At 39.8% G+C, this 24,505-nt stretch overlaps 1 protein-coding gene across 2 annotated transcripts; it reads right to left on the bottom strand.

The window, feature by feature from the left end:
- Positions 1-6,034: 6,034 nt before the first annotated feature.
- Positions 6,035-20,923, bottom strand: slc2a15b (solute carrier family 2 member 15b). 2 transcript variants are annotated; one of them, XM_040004834.1, is made up of 12 exons: positions 20,750-20,922; positions 19,223-19,321; positions 15,378-15,538; positions 15,142-15,266; positions 14,717-14,862; positions 14,267-14,399; positions 13,912-14,099; positions 11,547-11,657; positions 10,709-10,810; positions 10,007-10,082; positions 8,693-8,820; positions 6,035-7,772 (listed from the first exon to the last, which is right to left on the bottom strand). In XM_040004834.1, the coding sequence occupies exons 1-12, from the start codon at positions 20,792-20,794 to the stop codon at positions 7,545-7,547; spliced, it is 1,542 nt and encodes a 513-aa protein (XP_039860768.1). In that variant the 5' UTR covers positions 20,795-20,922; the 3' UTR covers positions 6,035-7,544. The 2 variants fall into 2 exon arrangements, with proteins under 2 accessions (XP_039860768.1, XP_039860769.1); XM_040004835.1 differs by lacking the exon at positions 19,223-19,321 and having other exon boundaries at positions 20,750-20,923.
- Positions 20,924-24,505: the final 3,582 nt, after the last annotated feature.

Genomic DNA, 24,505 nt, shown 5'->3' with positions numbered 1-24,505 from the left:
AAAGGCAAAGTTACTCATGCACGTCTTTGCAAATTTTCCAGCCCGTTTGGAGTTGAACCAATCACATGCGTTTTGCTTTCACCTTCAGACTACGACTGTTCACACGCGCACACACACACAACATTTGAATTTTGTATTATGGGTTTTCAGGGATTCAGTAGTTTCCAGAATTAAAAGTAAACACTTAAATCATCAGGGCAGCGACAGGATTGGTTGATGCTGAAAAACGTTTTTCTTTCTTCAAAATCTGGCATTGTGCCAAGGTTTATTTTTGCTGGAGAGATGGACGCCGTGCATGAAACCCTGCAGCAGCAGAAATGAGTTCGACACTGGGACACCCAGTCATCTTGTGGCTGACCATAACCAGTGTTTAGCCAGGACAACCTTTGGCCACTGGTCATTAGAGCACCATGCTGGACCTGCTGTACCGTTGTCAAAACACTGCACTTGGCGGAGACTCCGCTCAGCAGAGTCTGACTGGGAAATATGTGACTTTAAAATTGTGTATTACAGATAGAGTCATCTATGTGTCAGTGACTTGTATGTAGGCTCTTTCCCCCCCATATTTTGGTCTTTTATGGTAGATGGCATAAAAACTTTATGTTTTTATTTAATTAAAGTTGAAGTATGTGCTTTTATAAAGAAAGCTGAAAAGTCGAAACATGGGGTCTGATTTGTGGTTAATGGGCTCCCCCTACAGTCTCCTGCGTTTGTCACAACTCCATGTCGGCTGTGCACACAATGACTACATGGCTCTGTTCTCAAGAGAACAGCAAGAGTTTACTCATATCAGATGTATAATTACTATCACATCTGAATTTGTGTGCACACACTTCCTCACATGCCACTTAGACACACATCCTGCCTCTTCTTTCCTCCCTGCCTTTCTCCTTCCTGATCTATAAATACTCTGTCATCTGCAGAGGTTGGCTCTGAGAGGCGTTGACCCCGGCCTCTCTCCGTCCAGCAGAGCAGTGATTTATGGAGGCTCAGGTTGGTGCTAACCTTGCACTTGAGCGCTGGCAGTATAAATGATGGTGGGTCAGTGGCACCGTGGATGGAGGGGAGAAACTCTCTATCTGTGGCTCCACCTCTCTTTCTTTCTCTCTCTCTCTCTACTCTCTGTCCTGTTATCATCAGTGTGATAGAGACATCATCAAAATCTCCTGGGAGTATAAATAGTGCTAGATCAGGTGACAATGCCAGCTCTGGCCTTTGATGGGAGCTTTAATTTCATGCCTAATTTCTCTCGGCAAAGCGAGGATCGATGCTGGCCTGCCCGTGCTCCCTATCCAAAGACAGAGAGCGAGGAAGGACAAATGCTCACCGCTGAGTGATGTGCAAGCACCAAGATATCTAGCTTACCTGTAAACACACATGCGTCGGTACTCCTCACAGGAAGAAAATAGGTTGACAAACGTAGACAGATACCAGGTCGAGAAACTCATGCAGAGATGCCTGCACCCACATAAAACTTAAACAATCAATACAGCTGGAACAGATAGCCTTGGAAATAAGAGCAACAAGCAAAATATAACTACACAGCTACCCACCTGTGTGTTGTGTGTGCTACACATTGCCATAGTGATAAATATGTCCCAGCTTGCAGCCCCAGGGAGGCATTGAACTCTAGCCCCTCTATAATGACTTTGTCTACCTATCGATCCGGCCATGATCCATGTACTGTAATTCTTATATCATCAGGCCCGGCCCAGCAATAACTCCAAGTCATATTTCGGGGCCTCCCATCCACTTGACAACTTAATGATGCAAGGGTCCTTGCCGAGTTTGGACTTTTAGCTCCCCAGCACACCTCTCCCTCTCTCTTCCTCCTGCAGGGCTCTAATTTCCTTCCTTGTTCTTTCAGACTAATATCAGCAAAGGCACCGAGAGGCTGCTCTCTCTGAGGACCTCCCTCTCTGAACCACATATCGTCTCCTTTTCACCTCTGTGCACTTGCAGTATAGCACAGGGTTGGTGTCTGACTGCTGTGCATCTGTCTCTGATTTGGAGCACAGCCCCTTTCAGGCTCCTGGGGAGACTCAGCTGTCCCTCTTTAGACCCTGTTCTTTTTCTCCCTTTGAGCCAAGGCTATATTTCATTGTCATTTCAGCCCTCTCTTTCTAGCCTGGGTGTAATAGCGGGAGATATATGAGGCTTGTTTCTGCAGCCTTCTGAGCTTCCTCAGCCTTTTATAAAACACTGTCAGAGTGACAAAACAGCAGCCCTTGGGTATTCGGGCACAGATGCCCCCTTATCCTGAAGCAATTTCTCAATATCCTGAGCTGATCCTTTTAGTAAAGAGATAACATCTGGGTCCTTGGACAGGATGAGTTGGAACAGTCATCCTGGACAGAGTCGTAGCTCATCTGTATAGCTCTGTCTGCTTATACGCCATGGGCTGTCTGTCAGTTCTGTTTTTATAAGCACTGATTTAGGGTGCAGCCCTTGAATCCTGGGCCAACAGGAAACCACGGGAGCATGCGGTGCCCCTGATAGGAGGTTAAAGCGAGAATTTATCCAGTTATTTTTTATTCTAATGCTGTGTCAGGTTATGTTCATTACTGTCGCTGTTAGAAAAACTCTAATGATGTTCCACCTGGCTGCAAAGACACAAAACAACGCTGTACCTGTGAGACACGGCCCTGATTGAGATGTGAATAAAATCGAGGAGAAGAAGATGAGAGGGAGCAGATGGGGTCTGCAGGCAATTAATGCTGCATGTTGTGTTGTTATTCTTCCACTTTGTTCCTGTCCCTCACCCCATCCTTAGTGACAGCTATCCTCTTTATATGCCACCGCATCTACAGAATTTCTCCTTCCTGTCAGTTCTACCCATCCCCACTGTTTTTTTTTTAACTTCTTCTCATCTCCATTGCAGTCTTCCCTCCTCCCATCTTTAGCTTCCCTCCTTCCTCACACTCACGAGGCGCACAGTCTCTGTCTCCTCTCTCCCGCGCTCTACCACCACCACCACCCCCAGCCTTAATTGGGAGTCAGGGAGAGCAGTGGAAATCGCATTAACGCGGGCCCTGCCTGGGTGTGCCATCCATCTTCTTTTTTATTACGCCGCGCCGGGGCTGCTTGGGCGCTGCCGTTCGATTTGTCACCGGCCTCGTTCGCTGATAACAGGCATTTGTCATCGCCTTGCCTCCCTGTTAATGTTATCATCTCCTCCCTGACAGCCGCCCTCCGCCGGGGAGCGCCGGCGACAAAGCACATCCGTCAAGCGAATATTTCCACGGCTAAGGGGACCGCACACTGCAATAAGCCACATTAAAGCACTTATGAAGGGTGCAGGCCGAGTGTGTACGTGTGTGCGCTTGTGTGCGAGTCTACGTACCGGTGCCATAGTGCGCAGTACATTGTGCGCCGCGTGCGCATACACATCTGCACACACACGTGCGCAGGAGCGTGCGCTCTTGTCAGTGCCGTAAAAAAGCGAGGTGGGGGCCGACAGGGAGAGGAAGAGGTAATTTGTTGCAATTAATTACGCAGTGAGCGTGGCTTTGTTGTGTAGGAGAGCATTTTATCTGTTGGAATGCTTTCTTCGCCAGGCTGTGATGCTATTTGTTTGATTTATAGCTTCTGCCAGCCCGAGGCGGAGCGAGCCTGCGTGTAAGTGTGTGTTTTCACATGTGCACAATGCTTTGGCATTATCCACAGAAATATACTGTAGTCTCGGTGACAAGGAGCCCTTTGTTTGAAAGTGACATTACATATGAACAGCCATGCTGCCCCTACTTGTGCCTCTCTGCAAGACCGAAACGCTTCTGTCCATTCAGCAGCAAATCAACAACGCCAAAGCCTGACCTTCCATCACAGTTTGCCTCACTTTTCCTTCCGCTTTTGTGAGTAAAAGAAGACGTGTTTTAAAGTGCTGTGAGTATTCTACCAATCCTACAGTGATATGATGATGTTTCCAACATTGGCACGGTCCACCCCTCTTCTCTCATCTGTGATATCAAAACAGGCATTTGACATTGTGTATCCATTCTGCCTCAGCTGGGGGTTGCAGGGCCTGACAGATGGATCAGCCAGCCTCAAGGCAGAGGGAAGAGATGAGCGAAAGAAAAGCAGTGCTCCCCATCTCTCAACATACTGTATGATTCCCAAATATGCCATAGCATGTCATATGGTATGGCAAATGTTCGACCCTCGCAGAGAAAAATAGTCAGTGATGGCACTAACACACTGAGAGGTACATCTGAGCAACATTTTACCAAAGCTTCTTCACGCTATGATCACACAGTTTGAGATGAATGACTAAAGTAGACGGTCATAACTTAGTAACACTTTAGTAACCTTTTAATTGACACACTTTGCACAGAATGACGGAACCAGAGGTAGATAATAAAACACTTTGTTTGATTTACAATGTCATAACAACATTTTGACTAATACATGCTGCCTCTGTGTCATTAGCCAGAGATCACTTTTTATTTTAATAACTAAATCTGAGGTTGACTCCAAAAGAGAGTCAGTCACCACAGACACCTGTGTTAGCACATGCAGTATTAGAGTAAAACGAACAAAATAAAATATTTGTTCTTGCTTATTAATTTCCCCATTGAGAAAAAACAGCAATAGCTGGTAGCTGTCTGCAGATCTAATTCGAGTCATCAAACTGGACCTCTTTGTTATGTTTGTGGTTTCAGACCTCTTAGAGCAGCGGTCCCCAACCCCTGGGCCTTGGACCGGTACCGGTCCGTGAGTCGTTTGGTACCGGGCCGCGAGAGTTGAAGCTCAGGTGTGAAATGTATGGTTTTCAGGGTTTTTATCGGTTTTCAGCGTTATTTTGTTATCGTTTTTATCGTTAACTCGGTTTTCCTGGGTCTTTTCACGTGTGTTATGAATAAATCTTCTTTTTTTCGGTACCGGTACTAGTTTTACTTTGTTGTATTTATCCGCGACACCTTAAAGACCGGTCCGTGAAAATATTGTCGGGCATAAACCGGTCCGTGGCGCAAAAAAGGTTGGGGACCGCTGTCTTAGAGCTCTTGCTTTGCAGGTAATTTTACTCTAGTCTGTACTCCAAATTTTATTGAGTAAAATTATAGTATTTAACAATTATCCTTAATTAACAACTATCTGTAATTTACCCATAGAGCCTGTGAATGCACGTCGCTAACTAAACTTGCTAGCATTACCAAAACATTAATTTTAATAACTACATACCATCTGCAGGAGAAACACCAGCCAAATTTGACAGCTATTAACATTTTTCTTAATAGCTTATATCTGTGAAACACTTGTAAAGTAAGTAAGGTCTGTTTATTTGCCCTTCAGTTATAAAAATCTTCCTTAGTGCATGCAGTACTGTAGTATGTTTTTTTCTGAGCACTTGTTGCCCATATTGAGCAGTTAGATGCCTGCTGTGTACGACAGTCTCCCTGTTGATAAAAAATGATGTTATTTGATGAAATTAGATCTGCAACTAAATAGACCTTGTGGTGACAATGTTTTCTAAACTGCTATTACAAACCCAAGAATGAACTGTGAACCTTACTGTTGAATGATTTATTTGCTAATAAAGCTCCTTTCAGCTGCTACTTTATTAACACATGGTCACCAAAGTGGAAAGCTATGCATTTTTTTGATTTGGCAGATTGTTGCACCGGGGGCCTCTCCTGATGCAGTCTCAAAGGGATTTTTGTCTCCTCACGGGATAAAACTAGGGTGTCTTTACTTGTTAGGCACATCTGTAAACCACTAAATTCTAGAGATAATGAATGATTTATTAACCAATAATAAGAATCAGAATAATCCTGCCTTTATTAAAGCTTTAACTTACTGGGCAGCATTTGCCTGCCTTTCAGGCCAAAGTTTGAGTTCTGTTGTTGCCCTTTGGTGTGAATAGCTCCTTTTGCAACGTTTCTCCATTATGTCACTGTTGGGAATGATTTTGGTTGCAGTTTGAAAATCTCCGTTTTATTTGTGTATTATTTTCGTAATTCATTTTTGTTCGTGCTGTAATTGCAAGTGTTGTTGTGTTAGCTTTATGGTAGTTTTGGTGAGACGCAATGATGCCACACAATATTTCTCTTGATTTTAATTTTCTAAGTGTGGGAGTCCTTTTCCAGCATCACATAAGCTCAATGAATGTGAAGCAAATATAGCCCCCAAAAGAAGTCAAAGTATTGTGCTAACTCAGAGGTTCTGCTTAGGGCTTGATGTTAAAGTAGAAATGCACTTCTGAGTTTATGAATGGAATTTTTTCATATTAATGTTTTGTATGTTTGCTTGTTATTATAGGCAAAACACAAAGAACAAACAGACAAAAGAAATTCAGGGTCAGATGTATTTTTGTGTCTTGTAAATGATAAAGCATTAAAAATTGACTGAGCAATCTTGTGCAGCTACTATACAAGATTCTTCAGCGGTATACTAACTAATTACTCTATAGAAAGTTTGCATGCATGTGTATTTGGAAGAGGATGTGTTTGTGCTGTGATCTCTGAACTTGACAAGGCCAAGGTCTGATAACTTCTTGTTAGTGATCATGATCGACTACAGCTGGGAGTTTCTCTTCGCCAGTATAAAAAGGAATTTTTTGACAGCATTCATTGGATTGACCGATATTCAGAACAAAGTCAAAGGAATTTGGGGATGATCCAAAACTGACACCTTCAAGCTCGACTAAAATATGTAGCTGCCTACACGGACAAGCCAAATGCCTTCTGGAGAAAAGTTATATGGCTATATTAGACAAAGACTGAGCAATTTGGCCAAAAGAGGTGTGCTTGGAGGAGAAAAGGTGAGGCTTTCAAAGTCTAAGAACACTTCACCAACTGTAAGTGTGGTGGTGGTAGCATTATGCTCAGAAGCTGTTTTGCTGTCAGTAGTACTGTTACCTTGCACAAAGTGGACGGGATAATGAAGAAGAACTACTGTCAAATTCTTCAGTTAAAACTTTGATACAGTTGGATGTTTCAACAGGACAATGATCCCAAACACACATTAAAACTGGTTTTGGAATGGATACAGAACACTAACATTAAGCTTCTGGAATGGCCTTCCCAAAGCCCCCACCTCCTCCATAGACTATGGTTAAAAGCCATTACCACATCAAGAAACCAGTTTAAATTAAAACTACCAGTTCTATCAAGAAGAAAGATCAAATGTCCAGTACGAGTTATGACAGAAGCATAATTCTGGTTACCAAAGGCATCTACAAAAGGTCCAACCCACTAAAGGACGTTTAATCAAATATTAGTGGGGATATATGTATATTTTTGAGTCTGTATGCATACTTTTAATTTTGAGTGGATTTGGGAAAATACAACATGAATTCACAACTGTGTCCCCAGTTCATATTTTCTAAAAGCATTAAAAATGTTTGCCATACAATCATTCCAACCTTAAAAAAAGAACAATTCAAAGGAGTCATTAAAAGTCCAAAATTACCATGACATTCATGCCCATGATGAGTATGTAAACTTCTGACCATAACTGTATGCAGTGACACGAAGCAGCTGATCTGACAGTTCCTTGTCTGTATCACTGACAGTGTTGGTTGAGCTCCTATTCAACTGGCTGAATTCCTATTTTTTGTTATGGAAGTCGAGGGTTCCATAGCCGTTCATCAGAGCCATTTTTAGTTCACTATTTGGATACAGCTCTTCTTCACAGATCTCATTCTTGGTGGCAAACATCTGGCTGATCTCCAAGAAAGTTTTGTTCTTGGTCTCTGGAATGATGAAGAAGGTATAGACAGCCACTCCCAAGCAGACCACACAGAAGATCAGGTAACAGAAAGGACCTGTAGCAATCTGGGGTGGATGGACACAAAAAAATACAAATGCACAGTTAAAGACACAAAACACTCTGGGTTTTTGAAAGATAATTACAATAGATTAACATAAACACAATGCAAACCACGACAGAAAACATGAAAGGTAGATTATTGGTTTTGTTGGCTTAAAGGTTAACGTTAGCATTAATAGCATTAGCATTAACATAGCAAATTTTTAAGGCAAGTACTTCCCTTTTTTTTAAAGCTGTAAATGATCTACTAGGTTTCCAAACTAGCCAGGGGCTCTTTCATTGCCCTTATTGCCATTATTTTTGCTGGAAAAGACAGTAAGATCAGTAGCAAATCGGTGATGTTTTGCAGCAGGGGAAATGTTTTGGTATAAACTCTAAGGTAGGCTATAAAACAGAAAAAACACAGGACAGGGTGTTTAGCCTAGCTTATCCCAGAGACTAGAGGAAGACGGTACCTGCTAGCCTGAAGACCTAAAACACTTTCTGAGAGCAATGAAGTTATTTAGCTTCATGTGGAATAAAAACAGAAAGATTAAGGAACATGCAATCTCATATTTTAAGATCTGTGGCCAGACTAATTACTGACTGCCTCGGTCACTGTCAACTTAACAATTAATTGTCCTCTTTACTTTGTAGCTGTTCACTTGGAACGAAGCCGAGGACAATGACAGACAGCAAGGTCGGGACTTTTAATTGGAAATTTTATTGGTATTTGTGGAGTCACTTCTGTTCAGACAAAAGTGCACAGCCAGTCGTATACACACAGCAGATGTGCATCAAATGTCAAGACTACACATGTACAAAAAAAATAAAAAATAGAAATAAAGCCTTTTTACATGTTTTTTCACTATAAACTGGACAGTATATTTAGATGGCTTTTGTGTACATTTGAATTTAGCTCTGTGGGATACAAGTCAGTGCTGACCTCTAAGAAGGGAAAGACAAAACCAATGGTGAAGTTGGACATCCAGTTGAGGCAACCAGCTACGGTGTACGCAGCCGGTCGATGAGACTGCTTAAACAGCTCCGCAGTGATCAGGAAAGGCACACCCGCTGTAAAGAATACACAAAAACATATTTGTCTTATTCCAAAAATATTCCCAACAACACCACATGAAGACAGTTTAATCTAACTAAGCATCCTGTTATAACACAAATCACATTTAATTACTTAGTATGGCTATATGAATCTATTGGGTGATGTGAAATTAACATCGGCATCTTAGTTCATCAATTACTTTATCAATACTCCCACTCAGGACTCTTCCTTGGCAGTTACTCAAAATTAACAGAAGATGATTAATGATAAACATTTCACAAGCCCAAGTGCTATTATATTACACTCCTTTTTCTACATGTACTTCATTATGTGTTCATTATTACTCACTAATCATAGACTGACAAGAGAGGAAGGTGTTTGTCAAGACGGCAAAACTCCACTTCTGAACCACAAGACACAGAATAGCTTAGCTCATGCAATTCATTAGTTTAAGATGTGCCTTAACTTTAAACATGTGATTCTTCATTGTTAGAAGTGAAGGCTATGAAGGAGAAATATGCATTAGTATAAGCTCTAATGATTAGCTTTCCGAATAATGTGCTCATTATTCTGTGCATGATAACTGCAGAGAGAAAAGTTTAATACTGTCAAACCAATAACTACACCATAATTTGTCAACATCTGCGGTATATATGGGAGGGCATCAATGTGCAAGCAAGGTTTCATTTGAAGGAAACCATATTCATCACAGCTAGCTTATGAACAATGAGCCATTAGAAGTCTAATTGCAGCAAGAGAAATCCTTGTTTGCTGAGGTATAGATTTTGCCTGTTTGACGAATGACGTTATGTAAACCAGATTTGTTCTAATCCATCATCCTCGCAGGTTCGCTCGACGTGGCTCTCATCGTTGTAAACTATTGCCTCTTAATTCACTTCACTCATCTCATCCAGTGTACAAATGGCTGTGAGAATGGAAGCAGTGTGGCAGTTAGGATTTCCTAATTTACAAGACTAATGAAATACAATATCTCCTCACAGCCAGAGGAGGAGTGTGGAGGATGGGGTGCTGATGTTTTCAAGCGTTAATGCCTGCTATTGTGCAAGTTTCCAGCAGGGTGCAGTGTTTCCTCATACACAGGATTACTTCTAGCTAATGCAATCACATGTAGGTTTGAAAGTGTTGGAAAGTTTTCATGCCAGATACAGATACAAGATTGTTTTTTTGTTTTTTTTTTACCTGGACCTATGCAGAAGCCAGCAATAATCCCAATAACACAGCCCACACTGATGTAGCGCATGTAGGACAACTGCGGCTGTGATTGGTCAAACACAAGTCATGAGTTGCAGATGGTCACACACAGTTTTTTTTATTATTATTATTCATTTATATGATGACTTCAGATGGAAAAATCTCTAAGCCTATCTAACATTTTATTTTGTTTTAAATATTTTGTCAGTGTCCTATGTTCAGCTTCAGTGAGTTTACTTTAACAGCAGTGAAATGGTCACTGAATGAAATGTCTTACACTGGTTTTTAACAAATTCGATAGTCTTTTGCAGCAAAACCTGCTTTGCATTTGTGCATTTGTGTCCACCTCTTTGGATGAGACATAGGAAATAGTTGCTAAACATGCAACTGAAAACAATCTTACAGATAAGTGTGTTTTGACTGGTGTTCCTGTGGACATGGTAGCTTTTAGTGGCATTTAGAGGTTTCTGCTAACAAACCATGTTTGGAAAGAGGCTTAGCATGGCTTTGAAGTGAAGCTTTCACCTGATATCATTTTCTCATTTTTCACAGAGGGTGTCACTTAGAGGCTTTTGCATCTGAAGACATACAATAATTTATGTAAATTTGGTTATGTCCTAAGCTCCATGTAATGTACTATAATGTCATGCAAAATATTCCTAAACCAGCAGGATATCAGATGACATGTACCTGGAAGAGGACAGACACAGTGATTCCGGCACAGCACAGTCCCATAAAAAGGAAACCACCAATCATCAGTGGTCTTCTACCCAGACGCTCAATAGTGAAACACTAAATAACGGACAAATAAGCAGGACTACATGTGACTAACCCATAAAAATAGATTTTCAAAAAGTTAGTTGCAATTATACAAATCTTTCGTTTGCCTATATATATATCTATATCTATATATCTATTTTTAATAGAGTATAACATGGCCCTGTGCACGCTACAGAATAAATGACCTTCATTAGGTTTCAGCTCACCTTCCCCTAATCAGATTTTATGCAAGCATGACCAAGACAACAGAAAACACAAACTGAAACAGTCAAGTTAAACAAAACAGACTGTGCATGACTACATGTCATAACCAAAATAACCAAAGTCATTATTTCTTTTAAGTATTTTAGGTAAGAACATGTTACATGTTTATCAGAAGGGAAGGCATTTGTTTTTCCCAGTTTCTCTTTTTCTTGTGGATCAAGACTGAAGTTACCATCAGTCATACAAGGCACAGATTTATTGCAACCCCAAGTGCTTCATGGTTAATTAATCTGCTAATTCTATTTTCAGTTTAGCAGCCATTAAATCCATAACAAAACAAAAAATGCAATTTTTTATGTCAAGTTCCCAATATACTTAATTCTGTTGTATATTTTTGCTTTAACACTGGTCAAACAGATCTCAGACCAGGAAAACAGCAGCACATTATCACATCTGTGTTCCAACGTTACAAGTCCAAAATATAAAAAATCCTTGTATAATAGAAATACATTCATTTCATCTTAATGTGTGTGTGTCTACTCACCCCCAGCATCCCTGAGATGACCTCAATGGCCCCAGTTCCCACTGTTGTGTACTGAATATAAGGGTCTGCGATTCCTGCATTCCTAAAAATGTAATTTGTATAGAACCAGATCTGAAATTGACACAAGGTTTATTGATATGTTGAATCCTTTGGACTATTGATACAGCAAACATCAAAGTTTGCCTTGTTTCCTTAAGGAGCCAAAAAGTCACTCTGCTTATCTGGTAATGCACACGATTCATCATAGTGATCATTATCACAAGGCCGACCATCACTCATGCATTTGAGATACAGCTTTTCATCAGTATGGACTCCTGACAAGTACTCCCCTTGAAATTAATTTGCGCATTCTCATTAATCACACTTTGCTGATACAACATCCATCATTGATGATGTGCGGACAAGATCGTGATCAGTGCAGTTAAATGCTGTCTTGTTGATTTAGTAACCATACATATAACATTTCATCACCATTGGAGGCTTGAAGTATGCAAACAGACGAGCAAAGCAGAAGGCCTGCACAAGCACAAACAATTCCAGAAACTTAAACAACTGGGATAAGATTTGATGAAGATGAATATAAGCTGCTAGGCTAAAACACCTCCTTACTGAGCTAAAATCTCCTCTAATATAAGAATTGTGTTATATGAGTTGATTCATATATTTTGTTTTACGCACATGAGCACTAAAGTGCAAGCCAGTAACACTGCAGTGATGTCAGAGTGCTAAGCAAAGTAGCCATGGCTCATTTCACTCTGGAGCTTTTTTCAGCTTTTTCAGGCCAAACTGTTTGTTTAACAGAAGTAGCCTCATCTAATCACAGGATTTCAAAAGTGTTCTTGGATTATTTAGCTCATCTAATCTGACATGCTTCAGTGTGTAAACCTAACCTAGATTTACACAATGAGGTATGTACAGTTAAAGTAGGAAAAGTTAAGTAGGAGAGAATCACAGTCTTAAAATGACTTAATCTCTGGGCTTACTCAAAGCTACAATGCCAACTATTCTACTTCAGTATTACCAAAACAAGCATCTGTCTTGAGAAACTGTCCTTGAGAAGACAGATGCTGATAACATAATAGTTTAATGGCAACTTCTACTTTATACAACCTAGTTCAGGAAAACCGTTCATTGAGCACATTTGTGTCAAATGTCCTAGCACCTTACACCTCCACATTACAAGAAGTGGATAAAACCTGGTTCACTTTTTAGTGGAGTATGTTGATCCTAAACAGATGCAGGTAGCCTCAGCACATGTCTCAACTTACTCTACCTTAAGAAAAAAACAACCACAGAGCGTAATCCTCATTGTCCGTTTTATTACATCATTCTTATTTGGAACTGATTGCGCTCATGCTGAATTATCCACTACAACCAGTACAAAGACACTGGAAATCATTCATTACATACATCTGGAAAATATTTTGTTACCTGAAATTTAACTTTATGAATTTAGTTATGCATTTATTTGTCCCTTCTTTTCCTTCTTCACGATTTATCCATGATTTCACTTGTTTATGATTATGAATATGTAGTCGATGCTTTGTCGTATTCTCTTGCTTCGTGTAGAAGTGGAAGAACGAAAACAAAGCAAGAGCAGCAACAAAATAATAGCGGGGCTGCCACTTTATGATGTGAATGACAGTACAGCTACAGTAGTACTTGCAGAAGAAATAGCTCTTTCATCATTTTTCCTAGGTTGAGTGGCTCCCCAGCTGGCTGTAATAACTCTACAAAATCAGCACCACAAATACTGTAAAAGCACCATGTTGTAACATGTTGAATAATATCTGTTTGTGCACAAACTCAGTCTGTATGAATATGATTATAAGTATCCAATATTTTAAGAAAAAACATGCACATTTACTTTTCAAACTCTCTTGAATTGCTTAGTTTTACTTTTCGTGTCTCAGATTTGGAGACACTACTTCTTCTGGAGGTTTGAAGCCTTCCAGTGTTCCTGGCTGGAACAGCTGGGACTGAGAGACTCAGTGGGGTGCACCCCTGCTGCGAAATGGCACTAGCATATGAGCCTGCATGCCTGGAGCCTCCATCCATATGAAGCAATGAGTACAAAGATGTGTTTGACTTTGTGTTCGGATGGGTGGACCTTGTTATGTGAGGTAACGCTGAGGGAGAGCACCAGGAGATAATGAGGCATGGTCACATCGCCCCCTGCTTAGTCATTCAGTGGGTGTGAGACTGTGATGTATGGATGGACGGGAGGAGCCCAGCTGGGAACTCTCGCACTATAAGATCTCACTCTCATATAATAACTGCACAGTTGTTGCACATTCAAAATGTGACAATACACACACATATAAACAAAAGATGAAAAAGGCAACACAATAGTTCTCCTACTCACGGCATCAATCCCAGACAGCTGCATGCCGATGTTGACCACTGCAACAGTGAGGACCTGCCAGCGGACAGAGCTGTCCATGAGGAGGCTGCAGACAGAGAGGGTCTGCATGGAGGACAAAGAGCGTTGCTCCTCCTGCATCTCTTCAACCTCAGCCTGAATGTTTCCTTTAGTACGGAACCACTTTAGGGCTACAGAACGGAGTGAAACATGAGTCTTTTTTTAAACCAGTTTAATTCATCCTTCAAGTATCACAGTGAAAGGATTATGTAAAGTTTGAGAATCTGTTCTAGGCGTCTTGATCTTCCTTTGTAATTTCTACATTCAGAAAAGGAAAGCAGGAAATGCACTTTTTAACCTGCAATGGTGGCATGCACATCTCCTCTCTCTATTAGCAGATATCGTGGACTCTCTGGAAACCATGGCAACAGTATCAGCTGGACCATGGTAGGAACCGCCACAAGAGACAAAAGCAGAGGCCAGTGCTCTTCCTGTGTGGGGAAAAAACAACCCCAATAAAAACCAAAGACCTCACCTAAACCTTGATTTAAAAAAATAACAATATCATCATTTAAAACTATTCATTCCATCTTTACCATCTTTGTCTTTAAACCTATATTTAGCTATTCCATAAGTAAACATAGGGTGTCTTGAAGCTTTTTCTGGCTGAAAGTATATTGTTTGCAACGCTTTGTGCATCTGCTCAATTCTAGATCACAGAGTCTCTGCATGCATGCATCAATTCAAAACGTTATTTTTATTACATATTAGAACTATGGAAGCCAGTCAAACATCACAGTATAAGAACCTTTCCCAGTATCTCCGAGAGCCCCAGGACCTGAGCGATGAAAACTCCAAGACAAATGTGAATGCTGGGAACAAGGCCCAGGAAGCCTCGCAAATTCTTAGGGGCGATCTCACCGAGGTACATCGGCACCACACTGAGAGAAATCCCTGTAGAAACGAAGAAAGTGCAATTAATACAGTCTGACTGTGCTGGTGCAAAAATGAACAAAACACCAAATATGAACTGAAAAGGCAATTTAAAGCATAAATGACTCAGCTGTTTATAGATTATAGGAAATGTATATACAGCTATTTTTCACCAACAACACAAAGTGCTGCTAATTAAAGACAAATATGTGACAGTAATAATAACAGTAATAAATATTAAGAGGAGATTATTGACATTGGAATAAATTTTAGTCAACCAGGAACAGTAGGCATCTCTACCTGAATGTACTCCTGTGATGAAACGCCCAATGATGACCATCTCAGGAATTCTGCACCATCTGCTAAAGCCCATCAGAGCTCCGCCCATAAAAACAAGTGCGGTGGATCTCACCAGAGTCCCTTTCCTGTTTGGACGCAGTGATTCTCGTTGCTCAGCTCTCTAAGTTTGAGTCTGTCACAGGTTAATAGTAATTCATAAACATGCACTCAAAATACATAAACATGGTCACACTGACCTTCCATATTTGGTAACTAGTCTGCCCACCAGCAGTGCTCCGGTCATTCCACCAATGGCAAAGATTGACACAGTAAGAGAGTACAAGACGGTAAGAAGATGCCCATCCGGAGTCAAGCCATGACTTTCTAATAATGTCTCATTGTAGAAGTCTTTGATGTACTGGTGGAAAACAAGGTAAATTCATTTTCTAAGCAAAAAACGCCCCAAATAAATCAAACCCAGTGTAAGAAGATAGTGTGCAATCAAAAGATAATGTTACCTTTTTTAGATATCCTATTTATTTAGCCTTTTATTTATTATTCTAGCACAGCAGTTTTATAGGAGCCAGAGTTCAAAATATTGTTGTTTTTTTTCTTACACTGAGCTTCGTGCAGCCATGTGCTCTCTGAAACCAGCTCTGAAACCAGCTCTGAAACCAGCTCTCTGAAACCAGCTCCTCTTCCTTTTAAAGCGACTTTCTTCTGACCGACTGCCCCTTGCAAACCGAAAGTTTGAAGAGGAGTGTGGAGCTTCTGTGCTCACATCTAAAGCCATGAGACGACTATAATAAATACATCCAATCTTACCGACATAAACGAGAGCCAAGAGTTGCAAAAACAGCCTGAAATAGAGCAGTCGGAAGCCTGGATTTGTGAATAGTGCAAATACTAAGTTATTATCAATTACGCCGATCAAACTTTTTGAAACCTTGAACATGTTTAATGTGAGCATCCGTAACTGTAACACTACAGACATGACACAAAAAATGAAACATATAAATGATACGTCACAATATATCCCCAAAAGACCTGAAAAATGAAAATTTGATGTTGTAACTTCAATAATTTAAGTCAAGTCAAATTCAAAGCTGAAAAGGACTCATCGACTGCATGCTTGATGAATCTGACGGTGACGCCTTTCACTCAATAAAGTGTCCAGGATGATCCATTGCATTAAAATTTTAAGAAAAATATGAATTAAATATATAAAATAATATGAATTCAAAAGAATACAGAAAAGGTGCAGGAGAGGACACAATTCAAAAATTCTCCCTGTACTATGTGCTATGTTATCGCACATAAAAAGGCCTCAGTGAAAGTCTACAGATCTCATAAAGAAGCATACGACAGTAACAACATAGTAAGTGTCCATAACCAACAGGAAGGGAAATTTATATTTGCTCCTTTGCTTTGTTTCTGTATTGATTTCTTATACAAAGTAATGAAAATTATTGAAACAACAGAAAGTGTCATATGATGTCAGAAAGGTTTCAACTGCTGACCTGCTCCTCCTTAAAAGAGCTGGATAGAATAGAATAGAACTCCTCCATATTACCTTGCTTACTAAAATATTACTTTCTGAATGTTGTCATATGTCTGGAGTGTTCAGGTGTGTGTTAACACAACGACAAAATCTTGGAAGTACAAACCCATTGACCCCAAAGCCAGATGATCCAATGCTCTGAGGAAGTGTTAAAACTTTTAATGTTAAAATTCATGACAGGGCAAAAAACTGAGAAGTAAGGCTTGTTTGGGAGGGTTACCAGGAAAAAGACTCTTCTCTCTTAAAAAACAAACACACAAAAAAACCTCAATCCCTCCAACAGAAGAGTGATTGAAAAAAGAGGGTAACAACAGATCGCATTTTATTTGTATCAGTGTCAACAACAGCGTCAACAGATTATCAAATGATTGTCGTACCAATTACATTAAATCATAACCAACAGCTAAATGGTCTTGTCTTTCTTTCTACTCTGCTGGCTGATTACTGAAGCGCAAGTTTTCTTTAAATTTGATAGTAAACTATTAAAACTAAAATACATTTTACCTGAGATTTATTGAGTTTAAAGTCTGAAAAAAAGGATGTTATGTTGATACTGCGAGACTTGCAGGCTCTGCTTTGGATATCAGTCTGAAATAAGCACTTTAGCTTTCTGATTATGTAATCTAAGTTTTTATATTATTTATTTTTAGACAAGATTCGTCCGTATCATAATATCCAAAGCACAAAAAATGAGCTATTTTGTCTTATTGCACAGACTGACTACTGTGTCACACTTTGTGAACATTATGACAGCACAAAAAGGACGCTAACGTTACTGAGAGCAGGTAAATGTTTGACCTCATCATTTGAGCAGAAAATTTTAGATCACTCGACACTAAGAAACTGACCCAAACAAAATGAACTGAACTGCTCCAGCTGTCCCTGCTTCTGTGCAGAGCATTCAGGATTTGGGGAAATACCCAGTATTTTTCTGTTTTTCTCAAGAAAAAGATTGATTTTATTCTCACATCTGACTTCCATATCAGTCGGGAGTCGGCTTACGCTAGCTAAATTGCTAGCTTAGCCAAAGGACACAAGCAGAAGCAACTAAATTGGCTCCATGTCTTTTGAAATTAGCCGTGCCAGGAAATAGTTATTACATTAATGTGTGCGTTTTAGAGCATTAGAGAGATGACTTGTGACTTCATTCCATCCTCCCGTGACCAGTAGCTAAGCTAATCATCTCGTGAATCTTTTTTTATAAAAATGAAACTCATGTCAAGCTTCTAAAGCTGGACATACACTGTCTGATTTCTCAGTCGTGTGACTGTTTTGGGGATCGGCCCGAGTTTTGCCTTTTTTTTTTTGCCTCGTGTGTCGTGCATCGTTTAGTATACATGAGGTAACAAGAAGCGATTAACACCTCACGACCAGCTCCCGATCATCAATCGTATGGTCGCAAGAAAATCAAACCTGTCTGAAATCCTTTCGGCCCTCGTGAGGGTGTCAACTCAGCCTCTCACACTGCGCATGCGCAAACAGAATTGGAAGTAGAAAGACGGAGCAGCACGGCAGTGATCTGGACACAAGCGATGGAGGCACAACTTGAAGAAATTTGGCAAGCTCATCCGAGCATTTCGATGTGGCCTCACAATATTATCACGACCGCACCAACCGTGAAAAGAGTTGGATGGACATTGCTGCTCAACTGCAGCCGCCTGGTCAATGTTTTTCATTAGCAATTTAGCAAAGTTGATGGTGGTGGTGTGTGTGTCAGTGTCTGTTAAAGACAGAGAGGGAAGCTTATAAGCTTCATGTTATGGACGCACAGTGTGAGCACTCAAGTCGCATCAGAGCATCGGGCCGTATAGTGTGAGACCCTGCATCGTGACCCACGAACTTCTAACCCCTGCGAATCAATCGTAGAGTTTGAGCAGGAGCTGAATGCGACTGAAAAAAATCGCACAGTGTCTGCCCAGCTTAATGTAGACAGTGCATCTGCAAGCATTTCAACATGTCTAAGCCTCCCTCTAAACCAATTACAGTTTCATTGTGGATATTTAAAAACAATAGCATTAAGAAAACACCCTGGCTGGCTGATTCCTGACCTGGAACTGATGCAGGGTTTTTATAAAATGTTTGTTACTTTAATCCACGACTATAAAACATATTTATAAAGTTTCAACAACAGATACCAAGCTCTAGAAAAACAATGCAAATGAAAGCTGGAGATGAAAGGTTTAGCTGATCCTAAGTCCTGAGCTACGAACATGAGACAATACCCTGAACCTGCTCACATGCTTCTGTGGGGCTGAACACATGACCGCACCGCGGCAAATTCAACATCCAAGGAACATAATGGATTAAGAGCTACAGCGTATCAATGACATGGTGAGGTAGCTACATAAGCCCACATGACCCCGCATGACAATTTATTTGTTCAGTTGGAGTGTTATGTTCAAATGGGTTATTTAACCATTGAGAATCAAATTTCATACAGTGTTTAACCATAAAGGGAACATTTGAGTTCTCACGAAAAGCATGCACGCAAATGAAATCACAAAACCAGGAGTCTTATTATGTAGACGACAATGAAAATACCTTTGCGGGAGAGTTGACAACGGCCAAGTTATAGCCATAGAGCATAGAGCTGCCAAATGAGGCCAGGAAAGCCACTGCCAGCAGAGGCTTTGTAAGATGCTGTGGAAAACACAAAGCAACACATGAGGGGAAAACCAAGCTGCAAACAGAGTTTACTGTCTGAGGGATGTCTAACTCATTTGACATTGTGGGACACAAACAGTCCACTTTGATGTGAAGTGGACCAGGCCAGTGAAACTCCCCTTTCTTTCAGTGTAATAGCAGTTTAACTATTCATTCAATTCAATTCAATTTTATTTATACAGCACCAAATCACAACAACTTTGCCTCAAGGGCCTTTATATTGTAAGGTAAAGATCCTACAATAATACTAGAGAAACCTCCAACAAGTATTTGGTGACACTGGGAAGGAAAAACTCCTTTTTATACCTTTTATAACAGGAAGAAATCTCCAGCAGAACCAGTCTAAATCCCAACTGGTCAAGGTTGGGGGTTAGTGAGGGAAGCCATTTCAATTTCAACAGCTTGTCTGTTTTTGTACTTGATGAAGAAATGTTGTAGTGAATGAAAAATTGTAAGGAAGTGTTTATGCAAGGAATAAAGGTGTAAAATCACATTAATTACAATTAAAGGTCTGCCATTCTCTCTCTCTCCATATGGCCATTTTCATCTAAGCTGTAAAACCTATTTAAACACAATTAAAAGTCAAAAACTTACAGGCTTTGTCACATTCAGTGTCAGAGTGGAGTCTTTGCTTGACCGATTCTGGCCCCCTGACCTTATGTTTGACACCCTTGATCTAATAGATTTCACCATAACTAAACAAACTGGAAGCGTAAACAATTACCCTAAATGAATATGTTAAAGCAGCTGACTAAATGTTACAGTTTAGTCAATGTGTATTGAAAAATCAGCTAAATGATGTTTAGTTTTAAAAAGTCACCATGATCAAAGGTACCTGACTTTATTTAGAATTTAAAGCTGTACAACAACAATCAGTCATAACAGATAAGACTCATAAGTCTGTTATGACTAAAGGTAGTCAACAGCTCCTCTGAGCCATTGTCACTCCTTTTAAATATAGTTCACAGGAGACATTGCACCCCACTCAGCAACAATTTATTCTGATTAAATATCTCATGTGGAGCTGCTCACATGTCACACCACTTTAAAATGAGACACGAGTAACTTCTCATTTGCCGTTTAAAAACACACACAGGCTACTTTTGCTTTTAAAGTCTCCTTTAGTCTTTTTTAACCTGATTTGTGGTAAATTGAACGATGCTTGGAATGTCATATGACGTGGTGACTGGTGCTATTGTACGAGTTCAGTGTGTCATGATGAGTTTTCCAAGGAACCCAGTAAGCATCTTATATGAACCATGACCTTGAACCAACGTTGTACAATGAGATTAGGAGGCATTCGCGACATAATTCCAAAATCATGTGACTAATAAAAAGCGATCACTGGAAACGACCATACCACCCAGGAATTAGATCTAAATTTTTCAAAATGCTTACACTTACCGAGGTGAGTTTTTCATTGTTTCCCTGTAACAGTTCTTCCGCCATTTAAGTCATAAATGATTATTCCCCTTGTGTGAGTTTCTTCGTCATCTGCAAAACTTTTCAAAACTCTTTTCACTGCATGCCCATTTGTAGAGTTTGAGCCGTGATCGTGTACCGGAGAGGAGGCGTGTCGTGTTGATGGGCGGAATTTCCACAGTCGTTAAACCGCCTGCAAAGCAGGCCCATCCCACAACTTTTATCGTTTCCCTTTCCCCAGCAAAGATCACGAGTGTCATCCTACACCCCAGAGTGATTAGAATAATCTACTTTAAAAAACAATTTTTAAATAATCATTTGTCAGTTAACATGATTACACAAAACCTACCTTAAAAACCTTAAATTTCGTGGAATTTGATGGAAGAAATTGATTTACAGTTTTAAGATTTTATTTTTCCTTATACACCTGGAGGTCTGTTGTATAAATCTAACCTTGACTTGATTTTAAAGTTGCACTGAACTTTGCATTTGTTCCTGTTTCAATTCGTTTATCTTGTAAGTTTCATCTCCCCAACACTCACATGAGTGTAGCAGAGCTCCTCCCTTTTCCAGCTAATTACAAGTGATTTTTAAAAATCCAGTCATTGAAGCCTAAAGCACTTGCTAGTCAAATGGTAGCTGCATGATTTTACAGAAATCTATAAGTGCAGCTTTTCACTTCTGGTTAAGTAAGACGCTTTCAAAGCTGACATTAGAAGTTTAACTATGTTATGTTTTATTGCTTTATGGTAACAATAAATGTTGCTTTCTGTAACCTCCTTTAATGGAAATAGTTTGAAAAGAATTTAAGATTAAATTTGGATTTTTCTCTTACCTTTACTGATTAATTAAAGTACTTGGAGTAACACTTGCATTTTTTGCTTCCCTTTTGGCTTTTAATTTGAAATGTTCCATAAGGATAATTATTCTACTCAGAAACAACAAGCACAAAACCTACATTTCCAGGTGTAGACGTCATTTTTTTGTCATCTGCTCACAGTTTTGTCCTCTACACAAAATGCAAATAAACAATGTCAGTTAATGTTCACCAAAGTGATATGCTCGGCATCAGATCTTCACCTGACTGTCATGGATGAAGACCTGTTTGGTTGCCTTTTAATCGCCTTTAGTCACAGTACCATCTGCTTTACATATGATTCTTGAAATGTCTATAACAGGGGTGTCCAACTCCAGGCCTCAAGGGCCGGTGTCCTGCAGGTTTTAGATGTGTCCTTGATCCAACGCAGCAGATTTAAATGGCTAAATTACCTCCTCAACATGTCTTGAATTTCTCCAGAGGCCTGGTAGTGAACTAATCATTTGATTCAGCTGTGTTGACGCAGCGTGAGATCTAAAACCTGCAGGACACTGGCCCTTGAGACCAGTAATCGGAGACCCCTGGTCTATGGTGATTTCAAGATGAGATAATGGAGTTCCTTGCAAAAATGCAAAAGCCTTGAGCCACCTCTCATTTTTAAAACACATTTTCTAGTTCTAATTTAGTAAAAACATACCTGTGTAGAAGGACACACAACGTTACTGCAACATTATTGAAGCAGTGTGGGATCATCTTGATAAAGAACAGAAAAAAGGGCAGCCAACGTCCAAAGTGCAGCTTTGGATGTCCTTCAAGAAGTTGGAGAGCTACTCCTGGAGACTACTTAATGAAATGACATTTTCAAGTTTGTTGTAAGCACAGAACAGTTTAATTGTGTTTAGAAACTAAAAGCTGAGAAGACAAGAAGAAATCAAACACAAAATATGTAAAACACAGCTAAATCACATGAAGTATATTATGCACTGTGAGAAGTTTAAATGAAATAATAATAATACAGGGATATGTGAGTTGAAGTGGAGAATTTAGTCAGCAATGGACTACACAAAGTGACACAAAAATTTAATTTATTTTTTTATGGGGAGGGGGTGATGGCGACTTCACCTCCTTTACACCCTTTTGCTACCTCCATCAGATTTCTCCCTGCTGATATTTCCTGGTATGATATAGTATATTCCCTACATAGATTCCTCCAGTACACAACCAATGACCCTTTAAACATATGCTCCTAACTTTAAACCAACGAGCCAAGTTGAGACCATCATGCAGGTCAAATGACTTGTGTCATATGACTTCTAGCGCTGTGAAATTTATGCGGCATCATGCTGTTTTTGTGTATAAAATCAATTAGGCTGGGAACAGGGACATAACTCACTGGGCTGACACCGTAAAAGAAGAAAAGAACAAATGTGTAATGAAATGAAATATTATGAGGAAAAGGTGTGTGCTGACACTAAAAAACACTCGATAAGACTTACAAGTTTACTACGCAACACAAACTTGATATTTGGCATACATGTTGGCACATATACATATACATTTGTATACACCAAATTAATAATGACTGTGAAGCATAATTGTAGCTTTTTTTGGTCTTTTTGTACAGTTTGACTTTTAATTATGCCATGTGTAAAACATTTGTGGGATTAGAACACAAACGCAAGTGTCTGAGCTCTTGTCTTTTCTCATCCATCCATCCATCCTTTTCCACTAATTCAATCCAAGGTCACAGGGGGCTGGAACCTATCCCAGCTGAGAGAGGGGAGAGGCCATAGACACCTGGTACAGGTCACCGAGCTCCTCCCTTTTCCAGTCACGTTTCAAGTGTCACTTACCAGCTCTTGTTCGCCTCCAGTTCCACAAAATTAATAGATAATTAAATAAATTTGTAATACCTCTTTTCATCATGAGAACAGAAAAAACTATTCCAAAAACAATTGAGGGTCTATAAAGGCAAACATTTGATTTAATTCACAAAATAATTAGATTCAGTTTGATTTTTTGGACACTTATGAATAGTGCAAATAAGTTTAGAAAGTTTGTTGTAATCAGTCATGGCAAACCCTGCCATGTAAAAGGTAATTAGCTGACCTAATAGTTAATTAAAAATATTGATTAGTGTAGCTTTAAATGTTTGCTGGTGATCCTGGTCAGGTGACTGCAGCAAAGGAGCTACAGAGTAAGGAAAGTCACAGCTGCAGTGTTTTTATTTCTTTGTATCTAAGTTAACTTACAAGAGCCTCTGGCCTGTAGTAATTCATCAAAATGAAGTCCTAAATGCATCAAAACACCTATTATAGAGCAACGTTAGTTGGTCTGTTGTGTTTGTGTTATAAAGAGTAACACTTGATTACAGTAAACGATGAACAAATCTTTGCTTTTATTATAAGTAAATTTGGAGACTGAGGTCTGTGTCTCTTGATGGGTCTTGATGAATATCAGGCCTGTTCTCATTTGTTGCTCACTGGGCTTCTTGGATCAAGGTCAAGAGTGCACATTGAGGAACACGGACAAAATGTGAGACTCTGATCAGAGTTCACGTGTTCATCTCTTTACGTTGTTTAGGCTCATGTGACTCGGAGGTTTATGCTGGTCATTTTTCTGCTTAGGATAAGAACAAGTGGAATAATTCATTTATCTTTCCATCAAAAGTGGAACCACAGCATCATATCGCAAAGACATTTTTTTCTCAATTTATTGCGATTCTCACCATCTGATTGTGTCTGCTCATTAACACAATGATTAGGAGAAAAACCAGATAGAGACTCAGATGCTGACAAATAAAAAGCAGTGAAAAGAAATTAACATCTCCCTTACATAATTTACAATAGGGACATTTCATGATCATAATCAGGATGTGGAACTACATGATTTAATTTCCTCCCAGCAGTGAATAAGATGTC

The sequence above is a fragment of the Simochromis diagramma genome, unplaced genomic scaffold (genome assembly GCF_900408965.1).
Source record: "Simochromis diagramma unplaced genomic scaffold, fSimDia1.1 OVJJ01000487.1, whole genome shotgun sequence".
NCBI classification, from domain to species: domain Eukaryota; kingdom Metazoa; phylum Chordata; class Actinopteri; order Cichliformes; family Cichlidae; genus Simochromis; species Simochromis diagramma.
Note: the sequence above shows the minus strand (reverse complement) of the source record. Positions and strands in the feature narration are given on the sequence as shown.